The sequence below is a fragment of the Cottoperca gobio genome, chromosome 11, assembly GCF_900634415.1.
Source record: "Cottoperca gobio chromosome 11, fCotGob3.1, whole genome shotgun sequence".
Classification (NCBI taxonomy): Eukaryota; Metazoa; Chordata; class Actinopteri; order Perciformes; family Bovichtidae; genus Cottoperca; species Cottoperca gobio.
In genome coordinates this window covers 15,873,440-15,885,415 of record NC_041365.1, presented here as the reverse complement: position 1 = coordinate 15,885,415, position 11,976 = coordinate 15,873,440, and the positions used below count along the sequence as shown (strand labels likewise).

The 11,976-nt window shown below is 45.6% G+C and overlaps 1 protein-coding gene across 1 annotated transcript in view; it reads left to right on the top strand.

The window, feature by feature from the left end:
* Positions 1-11,976, top strand: part of LOC115016060 (zinc finger MYM-type protein 4-like) — a 41,526-nt gene that overhangs the window by 28,329 nt on the left and 1,221 nt on the right. The window contains 13 exon segments of the mRNA XM_029443724.1: positions 840-1,081; positions 1,507-1,653; positions 2,060-2,204; positions 2,825-2,937; positions 3,114-3,336; positions 4,335-4,529; positions 4,684-4,793; positions 4,953-5,121; positions 10,468-10,508; positions 10,510-10,620; positions 10,830-10,944; positions 11,067-11,315; positions 11,710-11,836. Coding sequence (XP_029299584.1) covers positions 840-1,081; positions 1,507-1,653; positions 2,060-2,204; positions 2,825-2,937; positions 3,114-3,336; positions 4,335-4,529; positions 4,684-4,793; positions 4,953-5,121; positions 10,468-10,508; positions 10,510-10,620; positions 10,830-10,944; positions 11,067-11,315; positions 11,710-11,836 — 1,987 coding nt within the window.

Here is an 11,976-nt window from a genome sequence, read left to right as displayed (position 1 = left end):
CTGTTTATATTCTTTGTGTGCATGAAACGTCACGTTATTTCCCAAACCGGAAGTCAGCCATGTTGGATGATATACACAACCAAGACTGCGGCCGTTCACGTGTGAGTTGCTGCAACGCTTCGTCATTTTCTTTGTATTTAAACGTCTAAGATTGAAAGAAAATGCCAATCGTGTGCGCAGGTGTATAAATGTGGTAATTACGCTGGTCGTGACCGAGGGAAACGGTTCTTTAGATTTCCTAAAATCATCAAAAACAACGATCCACAAAAGAGGGATGAATTACTGTCTACTGAACGCCGTCAGCTGTGGTTTAGCAACATAAATCGTAAGGATTTAACAGAAGAAAAAGCAAAATTCACCCGTGTGTGTGGCGACCACTTTATATCTGGTAAGCTATGTTTTCAATGTTTACGTTAAACATTTGTGCTTATGATATACCCGAACACTGTAAGACCTTACTTCCCACCTTACTTCTCGTCACTAGGCGAATCGGCAAAGCTTTATGATAAAACAAACCCAGATTGGGCGCCAACACAAAAATTAGGACACGAAAAGATCAGGACGAATGCTCATCTCGGCAGCATCAAGAAGCAGCAGGAGGAAGGAAAGATCTGCCAAGAAAGCAAAATTAGAAGCAGCCCAAGCCTTAGTATCTTTAAATACACTAGAACTAGAATGCCTATCAACTTCGCCAGGTAAGATGTTTACAATATATGTATATAAAGTCCCTAAGTTTAAAAGCATGTGCTGATAAATATATTTAATGAAATAGTTATTTTAGTTTTACTAATACATGTTCACTTTTTGTTGCAAAAATAAACAAAAAACTTGGTCTGCAGGAAGTTTTCACAAGCTACCATTAAATGACCCGGGACGATGCAAGTTATGGCTTCGTGCTTTGGACCCAAACACTTCAAAGGAGACACTCCGGCGTCGTTGTATACTGGTAGGCAGCGACCATTTCTCACCCAATGACTTGATCCACCACGAAGGTTGTACCCATCCGACGCCTGCTGCCGTCCCATCCGCTGCCCACGCCGCGGGGCAGACTGCTGGAAGCGCCAACGTGTCTGCGGTAACGGTAAGCAGGGACGTGCATCGTCTGAGGGCTGTTGCTCTAACCTCCCCCTGGCGAGATGGCCAAAATCTTCTATCCCGATTACATTTCTCGATAACGGAATATATCATGACATAGCTGGTTTACTGTTAATTTAATACATGAATAGTGTATGGTGATTATCACATGGTACGTTTTGTATACTCCTGTATATTAAATACTTGACAAATGAAAAGTATCTTCTAATTTTATTAAGAACTTCAGTGCAGAAAACATAACGGTTTCAAGTGAAATGATAGAGAATAAATAAACAAATATAGGCCTAAACTACTATTTGAAATTGTAAAATAACATAAGTAAACAGCTTCAAGGAAAGTGTATATTGTACATTATATTGTGTGTGTGTGTGTGTGTGTATACAAGCAATATATCCTTTTATCCTGTTGTAGGAAAGCGCTACAACTCAGCCAATCAAGTCGTCTCCTTCACCGCCTTTGGTCAAGGTGAAGGATGAGCCTATAGATGACGAGTATGATCAAGCTCTGATATCTTCTACAGCTACAGCAAACGTGAAGGATGAGCCCAATACTGCACAGGTGGGACACACATCTTTTTAGGATTTGGAAAGATAAAGGTTGCATGTGTAAGATATGCCAGAATTTAAACTTAAACCATTAATTCGATTTATTAATAATAATGAACTAACATTATCAACAGTGAAGAGGTAACAATGTTGACGTTAAAGACGTCTCTGTGTTGTGTTGCAGAGATATCTACCGAAGTTAGCATGCTAACAGTTAGCTGCGCTCTGTCCAGTCTGTAATACCACTTCTTCCTCTAGAGGTGATAGTAGGCGGACATACAGACAGACAGACTTTTAGAAACAGCAATTTGTGAGGATCTCTGCTGCGGCTGCCATAAGCTCATTATTAGTCCATTTGTTGTTAGTTCAGTTTATTCATTCTGGAGTTGTTGCTATTTATTACTTTTGTCTGTCTTCAGATCAGTATTCAGACGGATACGGTGAAAGTTCATTCTCCTTCTGGCCCAAAAATCCTGAAGAACAAGGCGGTGCTCTGCAGACCGCTGGTGCAGAACAAAGGGGTTTCCTGCAGAACGCAGACAGTCGATGTCGAATCACAGACAGGTACAGCAACACCCAGACATCAGTGTTTCTATGGTAACAACATCTTTGCAAAACAAGCAAACACACTAAACACAGACGTCATTGCTGGTTTTAGTTATATTATTTGATAATCATGTGTATATCATGTCTATATTTACCAGGCCTGAAGAGAGTGTTTACTAAATGTAAGGGAAGTCAAATTTCAACTACATTGTAGTGGGAGGTTAAACATGTATGTAAGGGTAATCGTCAGCAGACTTGGAAGTTTGAGATTTTTCACAAGCAAGAAGAAGAATTCCAAAATTAATATTTGGCAAATTCTTTACACATTCATTCCACCGCCTCTGCAAGCATATACTTTACTAATCAGTATTTGTATCCGTGTTTTTAAAATACTTTCTCGCCAACTGGTAAAAGTTTTTGTGTGCAAGTTGGTACAAATACATTTTTCTTTTTTCCCTTGAAAATATCGAGTAATATTGTTCTTGTTCTTTAGAGCCGCACAATTAAATCCTCACTCACTGATTAGCAAAACCTTTGAATGCGCAGGGTCTAAAACTTTAGATTCTGTATTTACATATCACTACTCATTTTAATTTTAGAACTCTTGACATTGCTTTTATTTTTTCCCCTCTCTACAGACGACATCTTTCCTAAAATCATGATCGTTCCTGTCCCAGTGCCGGTGTATGTTCCTGTACCCATGAACTTGTACAGCCAGTATACCCCCAAACCTGTGGGCCTGCCATTACCGGTATGTCAAATACACACACAACTGATTTTAGTGTTTGATTCTCTGAAGCTAAATTAAATCAGAAATGTATCATCATTTTATCAGGATAGCAACATTTCATATTTATATTAGACAACAGTGTCTTCATCCTCATTACAGACCCTCACATGCTGTTATTTCCTTACTGTCTACCACAGGTGCCTGTACCCATGTTCCTTCCTGTGACAATGGACAGCGCTGAACGCATCTTGGAAACCATCCAGGAGATCAAGCAAAAGATCCCTTCTGACCCCTTTGAGGCAGAGCTCATCCTCATGGCAGAGATGGTCGCAGAACAACATGAGAATAATGACAAAGAGGAGAGACCAAAGGAGAAAGTGGAAAGAGAGAGAGCGAGACAAGAAGCAGCAGCTCCAGTAGGTGAGAGAAACTGTTTTAATGTGGTTTTCACTGTTTGAGGATAAGAAGAGAAAGAATGGTTTTAATAATATCGGACAAACAATCAAGATGAGGGTAAATTAGCTTTTTGAAAACAATTTTTTTAGGTCAATAAAAAACAGTTTACCTCTAACTTGACTAGCTTAGTGGGATTCAAACAACATAAAACTGGCAATTCGGCATCATTCATTCTAGTGTATGGAAAAGGGAGTGAAATTGATCAGAAGACAGAAAAGTGTGTGTGTTCGTACAGTAGGGCTGTGCCGATTGCGCTCATGTCAACTGACAGCTCGAGACATCACTCTGGAGCGGAATGATGACAGCGCATGTCAGATACCCACAACATCCCGGACTGGATTCCCACCAAGGGACCTTTTGTTGCATGTCGTACCCCTCTCTCCCCCCTGTTTCCAGTCTGCTTCTACACTGTCATCTTTCTAATGAGGGAAAAACATGTCAAAGGAATAAACTTAAAAAAAGAAGAAGAAATGAGACAAAAGCAGAGATCACCTTTTAAAATGTTTTTACTCAATTGTTTGAATATTCCAGCCAGTCTTAAACATTTTCCCAACAACCTGGGGCGCTTACTTTTTATTTGAAATTTGAACATAATATTCAAACTGTAATGACCTGATTGACCTATTGCTAGCCTTATTCAGGTATCTCAGCTAGTAATGGCACTATCAAGCAAAGTCGCCCTGAGCGGGCAATCCCAACACCAAAGCATCTGAGAAGCAGTGTGTGGAAGTAGTAGAAGTTTTGGGTTCTATATTGTAGATGGAAAAATAACTAACAAAGATAAGACTGCTTGTCAACTTTGTACAGAGCAGCTGTCTTACTCTGTGACAACTAAAAAATGTGGTGACTCACCTGCTAGCTTGCCACCCAAGTGAGGCTGCGGAGGCACCACAGACGAGTTTTAGTATGAGAACAATGCATACACTGGATGACGAGTTCCTCTAATGTTTAAATGTTCACAGACCACGGCAGTAACTACAGTGTCGACTTGGACACCGAGGACTTGGCCAGTTTCCTCAACAACTGGGAGGACGTCTCTGATGCAGGTTTCAGGTCTCCCAGTCGAGACCCGATTTTAGACATTCCTGCAGGCCTGACTAATGAGCCTTACTCTGAGCCCCAACTTCCCATGGACCTCGAAGCGGACGTCACTGTCGGTGAGGAGATGAGATTTACATATTGCTGTCCATGATGTGACAACATTTGAGTTTTATCTCCGCCTTGAGCCGCTTTTTAAAGAGTTTAGTTGAAAAGGTTGCCTAGGTGGATGGAGAAAACAAATCAATTAATTAATTTGGTGTCATTCTCCAGAAACTCTGGAGAGGATGGCCCGGTTGAGAGAGCAGTCTAAGCGATCCCCGAGCCCTCCGCCTGCTGCTTCACGACAACGACAAGCTCACAGGAAAGCCAGAGAAAAGAAGGTAGCTGCCTGGGAGAAGAGATAAGATGCTGCTCGTGCATTTAAGACTAGATGGGATTGTACTGTGTATAAATGTGTAGTTAGGACCTTCCATGTGGCGGATTGTCTCACCCGATGGTATCCATGATGCATTCTACTCACTCTCTCCACTTTGTCTAAGGGTCGTAAGTCCCAACGGTCGTCGTCTAAGACAGTTGAAGCGTCGACGACGCACAAGGCCGTGGCTGTAGAGGTCCCAAAACTGAAGAGTCAATATGGAGTTGACGCCTGGAAGCGATGGATCCAGTGGAGGCAAACTCAACCCAACCTGGAGAAACCACGCTTTGGTTGTAAGTCTGAATGTACAGTAAATACAACGACTAAAGCCAACCTTTTATATCAAATCAAATTTATTTGTATAGCCCAATATCACAAATTATACATTTGTCTCAGTGGGCTTTACAGACTGTACAGCATACGACACCCTCTGTCCTTAGACCCTCGCATCGCACAAGGAAAAACTTTAATTTATAATTAAAGGGGGAAAAATGGAAGAAACCTCAGGGAGAGAAACTGAGGAGGGATCCCTCTCCCAGGACGGACAGACGTGCAATAGATGTCGTATGTACAGGATAAACAACATCGTACAAATACGACATTTGACAGAAATTATGTTGTGTTGAAAAAAGAGAAAGTATGGATGAATCCAGGAAAATGTCAAAAAGGCTTCCTGGTGTCCAGCAGGACCAAGGCAGCAGGCGCAGCCACGATTCCTGATCCTGACGTAAACTTTATCAGTGGCAACCTGCCACATGAGAAACTCTGGGGATGATGCCCCGGATGATGAGTTAGTAACATACATTTACATAAATGCATACAGATAGAGAGGGAGAAGAAGAGAGGAAGAGAAGGAAGAGAGCAGAGAGGAAGAGAAGGAAGAGAGCAGGGAGGTGTCCCCTGGCAGTCTAAGCCTATAGCAGCATAACTAGGGGCTGATCCAGGGCAAACCTGAGCCAGCCCTAACTATAAGCTTTATCAAAAAGGAAAGTCTTTAGCCTACTCTTAAATGTAGAGAGTGTGTCTGCCTCCCGAACACAAACTGGAAGCTGGTTCCACTGGAGAGGAGCTTGATAGCTGAAGGCTCTGGCTCCCATTGTACTCTTAGAGACTCTAGGAACCACAAGTAACCCTTGATTCTGGGAGCACAATGCTCTAGTTGGTTTATAAGGTACTATGAGATCTTTAAGATATGCTGGAGCCTGACCATTAATTGCTTTGTAAGTCAGGAGAAGGATTTTGAATTCTATTGTGTATTTTACCGGGAGCCAGTGCAGAGCAGCTCATACAGGAGTAATATGATCCCGTTTTGTCAATACACGTGCCGCTGCATTTTGGATCAACTGAAGAGTCTTAAGCGACTTTTTGGGACAACCTGATAACAATGAGTTGCACTAATCCAGCCTTGAAGTAACAAATGCATGGACTAGTTTTTCTGCATCATTTTGAGACAGGATGTGTCTTATTTTTGGTTCAAAAACGACTTCATGAAAGAAAGGGAAAGGAAAGGAGAGACCCTGCCCGGAGGAAGCCCGGGGCCCCCGTCTGGAGCCAGGCCCAGAGGGAGGGCCCGACAGCGAGCGCCTGGTGGCCGGGTTTGCCACGGAGCCCGGTCGGGCACAGCCCGAAGAAGCTACGTGGTGCCTCCCATCCATCCATCCTGTGGGCCCACCACTCATGGGAAAAACCGCTGGGGTCGGGTGCGCTGTCACATGGGTGGCAGTGATGGTCAGGTACTTCGACGGACCAGACCCGGGCAGCAGAGGCTGGCTCTGGGGACGTGGAACGTCACCTCTCTGTGGGGGAAGGAGCCGGAACTAGTGCGGTAGGTGGAGCGCTACCAGTTGGATCTGGTGGGGCTTACCTCCACGCACAGTCTTGGCTCTGGAACCTTACTCCTGGATAGGGGTTGGACTCTATTCTTCTCCGGAGCTGCCCAAGGTGTGAGGCGTTGGGCCGGGGTGGGGATACTCACTAGCCCCCGGCTGAGCGCCGCTACGTTGGAGTTTATCCCGGTGGACGAGAGGGTCGCCTCCCTACGCCTTCGGGTTATGGGGGGGAAAACTCTGACTGTTGTTTGTGCCTATGCCCCAAACCGCAGTTCTGAGTATTCAGCCTTCTTGGAGACCCTGAATGGAGCCCTGCAGGGGGCTCCAGTAGGGGACTCCGTAGTCTTGCTGGGAGACTTCAACGCACACGTGGGAAACGATGGAGACACCTGGAGAGGCGTGATTGGGAGGAAGGGCCTCCCTGATCTAAACCCGAACGGTCGTTTGTTGTTGGACTTCTGTGCTAGCCATGGAATGGCCATAACAAACACCATGTTCGAACATAAGGATGCTCATAAGTGCACGTGGTACCAGAGCACCCTAGGCCAAAGGTCAATGATCGATTTCGTAATCGTATCATCTGATCTGAAGCCGCATGTTTTGGACACTCGGGTGAAGAGAGGGGCAGAGCTGTCGACTGATCACCATCTGGTGGTGAGTTGGATCAAGGGGTGGGGGAAGACTCTGGACAGATCTGGTAAACCCAAACGGGTAGTGCGGGTGAACTGGGAACGTCTGGAGGAAGCCCCTGTCCTGGGGATCTTTAACTCACACCTCCGGCGGAGCTTTTCAGCCATCCCTGTGGAGGTTGGGGGCATTGAACCTGAGTGGGCGATTGTTCGAAGCTGCGGTGATGAGCTGTGGTCTCAAGGTCTTAGGTGCCTCAAGGGGCGGTAACCCTCGAACACCGTGGTGGACCCCGGTGGTCAGGGAAGCCGTCCGACTGAAGAAGGAGTCCTTCCGGGTTATGTTATCCGGGAGGACTCCGGAAACAGTTGCAGGGTATCGAAGGACTAGAAGGGCGGCAGCTTCTGCCGTGTCAGAGGCAAAGCAGCGGGTGTGGGAGAAGTTCGGAGAAGCTATGGAGAAGGACTTTCGGTCGGCACCAAGGTGCTTCTGGAAAACCATCTGGCACCTCAGGAGGGGAAGCGAGGAACCATCCAAGCTGTGTACAGCAAGGGTGGGACCCTGCTGACTTTGACTGAGAAGGTTATCGGGTGGTGGAAGGAGCACTTTGAGGAACTCCTGAATCCGACTAACACACCCTCTATGGTAGAGGCAGAGCTGGAAGCTGATGGGGGATCATCGTCAATTTCCCTGATGGAAGTCACTGAGGTAGTCAAACAACTCCACAGTGGCAAAGCCGCAGGGGTTGATGAGATCCGTCCAGAAATGCTGAAGGCTTTGGGTGTTGAGGGGCTGTCTTGGTTGACACGCCTCGTCAACATTGCGTGGAAGTCTGGGACAGTGCCTAGGGGTTGGCAGACCGGGGTGGTGGTTCCCCTATTTAAAAAGGGGGACCAGAGAGTGTGTGCCAACTACAGGGGTATCACACTTCTCAGCCTCCCTGGTAAAGTCTACTCCAAGGTACTGGAAAGGAGGGTTCGGCCGGTAGTCGAACCTCTGATTGAAGAGGAACAATGCGGATTCCGTCCTGGTCGTGGAACAACGGACCAACTCTTCACTCTCGCAAGGATCCTGGAGGGGGCCTAGGAGTACGCCCATCCGGTCTACATGTGTTTTGTGGATCTGGAGAAGGCGTATGACCGGGTCCCCCGGGTGATACTGTGGGAGGTGCTGCGGGAGTATGGGGTGAGGGGGTCACTTTTGAGGGCCGTCCAATCCCTGTACGCCCAAAGCGAGAGTTGTGTCCGGATACTCTGCAGTAAGTCGGACTCGTTTCCCGTGAATGTTGGCCTCCGCCAGGGCTGCGCTTTATCACCAATCCTGTTCGTGATTTTCATGGATAGGATATCGAGGCGTAGTCGTGGAGGAGAGGGGTTGCAGTTCGGTGACCTGAGGATCTCATCGCTGCTCTTTGAAGATGATGTGGTCCTTATGGCATCATCGGTCTGTGACCTTCAACAGTCACTGGATCGGTTCGCAGCAGAGTGTGAAGCGGTTGGGATGAGGATCAGCACCTCCAAATCTGAGGCCATAGCTCTCAGCAGGAAACCGGTGGATTGCCTACTCCGGGTAGGGAATGAGCCATTACCCCAAGTGAAGGAGTTCAAGTACCTCGGGGTCTTGTTCGCGAGTGAGGGGACAATGGAGCGAGAGATTGGCCGGAGAATCGGAGCAGCGGGGGCGGTATTACAGTCACTTTACCGCACCGTTGTGACGAAAAGAGAGCTGAGCCAGAAGGCAAAGCTCTCAATCTACCGGTCGATCTTCGTTCCTACCCTCACCTATGGTCATGAAGGCTGGGTCATGACCGAAAGAACGAGATCACGGGTACAAGCGGCCGAAATGGGTTTTCTCAGACGGGTGGCTGGCGTCTCCCTTAGAGATAGGGTGAGAAGCTCAGCCATCCGTGAGAGACTCGGAGTAGAGCCGCTGCTCCTTTACGTTGAAAGGAGCCAGTTGAGGTGGTTCGGGCATCTAGTAAGGATGCCACCTGGGCGCCTCCCTAGGGAGGTGTTCCAGGCACGTCCAGCTGGGAGGAGACCCCGGGGAAGACCCAGGACTCGGTGGAGAGATTATATCTCCTCTCTGGCCTGGGAACGCCTCAGGATCCCCCAGTCGGAGCTGGAGGATGTGGCCCGGAGAAGGGAAGATTGGGGTTCCTTACTGGAGCTGCTGCCCCCGCGACCCAATCCCGGATAAGCGGTAGACGATGGATGGATGGAGAATCGGCTCAAGTACAGAACCCTGCGGAACTCCAAGACTGACTTTGGCTGTCATGGAGGATTTATCGTTAACACATACAAATTGAGATCGCTCAGATAAGTAGGACTTGAACCAGCTTAGTGCGGTTCCTTTTATGCCAACACAATGTTCCAGTCTCTGTAGTAGAATGTCATGATCAACAATGTCGAAAGCAGCACTGAGGTCTAACAAGACAAGAACAGAGACAAGTCCTTTCCTTTACTCAACCCAAGCTTATGTTCTTATATTAAACCATCTGGTGGACAATTTGATCCAAAACACTCAACAGTAAAGAGGGAAAATCTAATCGATTGAGCCACAAAGGAATAAAAACGCAAAGCCTTGTTGGTTGTTGTCTGTGAGAAAGTTCAACCATATAGAATCACAGTAAGGCCGCAATGATCAGTTGACTAATTGATTAGTTGACCAACAGATAAAATCATTGGGAACTATTTTGATCATTTATATTTCGTAAAGTAATTTTTCATGCAAACATGTCGTGCTTCTCTGTTTCACATCATATTAAACTGAATGTTTTGAGGTTTTGGAGTGACAAAGCCAGACATCTAAAGACATCACAGTGGACCAAACTATTAATCGAGAAAATAGCCTGTAGATGAATCGATAATGAAAATAATCGTTATCGCCCTAAGTCACAGGAAATGAAATCCTTCATCTTGTTTAACTGTTGCTCTTTTTCAATAGTGGTGGAAGAAGTCTTCAAAAAAGATTTGTTAAACAGATTTTGAAAATATCCTTGAGCAGCTTTTTGACAGTCTGTGATTTTTTGTCTCTGATGGCACATGTGTTAAGTTAACGATTTGAGGTAATTTGATGTTGTCACTGGCCTGTTGTTTGATATACTATATCTTTGCACAGAATGTTTTTTTTAAACTTTCTTTTAACTTTGACTGTTTTGGACTCCATATGTTTTGATTTCAGCTCGTCCCATAGAGTTGAAGGAGGATGTTCTTAGCTGCACCTACTGCGGAGCTGAGCTACGGACTCTGTTCTTTCATTGCTGAGGTGAAACGACCCAATAGAGAGCCGTACTACCCCGACACCCTCTTCTACCTCTGCCTCGGCATTCAACAGGCAAGACATTTCTAACACATGGAAAAAGTTGTATTCCTGTGGCCAGTTCGCAACGTTCCACAAGCTCTCTTAGCTTTTCAGTCCGATAAATAAACCCACAAAATGTCAAGAAAGGAAATATTCTTACACATGTTTTACTTATTAAATTAAATTAAATGACAGCCATTCTCATGCTCATTGTGACCCTGTAACCTTTTGCCTCTCTTCAGCATCTGTTTGAGAACGGTCGTGTAGAGAACATATTCATGGATCGGTTCTACAGCAAGTTCTCCACTGAGTTCACTAATAATCTGAGAGATTTCAAACCCTCAATCACAGCAGCTGGTGAGTTATTCAGGTTCTTGCAATTTGATTCTGTTAATATTTCAGTTTGTCTTCCTGTCGGTCTCTGTTTTACACAAACATTTGAGCAGATTTCTAACGGGTCCCCCTCCCTCTCTCTGCAGGTTATATCCACTCCCGTGTGGAGGAGGAGTTTCTGTGGGACTGTAAACAGTTGGGGGCGTACTCCCCCATCGTCCTCCTCAACACTCTGCTCTTCTTCTGCTGCAAGTACTTTGGCTTCACCACGGTGGAGCAGCACCGCCAGCTGTCCTTCGCTCACATCATGCGCTGCACCAAAACCAACCAGAACAACACCAAGACCACCTTCCTGCGCTTCTACCCCCCAATATCCATAAACGAGGCAGAGCCAGGTACCAGCATGGCCGAGGGTCAAGATTAAATACCTGTTTGTTCCATTTCAACACGTGGTAAAAACATAGATTTTAAGATTTTTAAAACGCATCAAAAGTCTTCTTAAATGAGATTTTTTTTTTTAACAATCAAACTGTATATTCTCTAAGTAAATTCTCACCAGGGATATTTCCTCACTTAATCTGTCTATTTGTTGGCGTATAATCTAGTGCATGTTTATTAAACAATGCAATTGCTACACCAGGCAGTACATTCACATAACAGGAAAGCAACTTAGTGTTATTCATAATGTGTTTATAGTATTTTTAACCAGCAGGTCTGTTAAATTGTGCTTCCACAACATTGGATGGATTCATATTAGAAATGTTGTAACTGTGCTTGTGTCCTCTCCAGATCCAGAGGTTCCTGCGAAGAGGCGTAAGGAGGAGGAGAGTAAAGAGGATATCCTGGAGATGATGGAGAACACAGAGAACCCCCTCCGCTGTCCAGTCAGACTCTACGAGTTCTATCTCTCCAAGTGGTGAGTGTAGTTCCACACTGAACTACTTTCAGCGACCAAAAACTGTTTTAATGTTCATATGGGCACCTGCCTATTGTTTAAAGAGGGACTATCCTTATATATGTGTACAATCTTTTACTTTGTCTGAGCCAAATAATGGC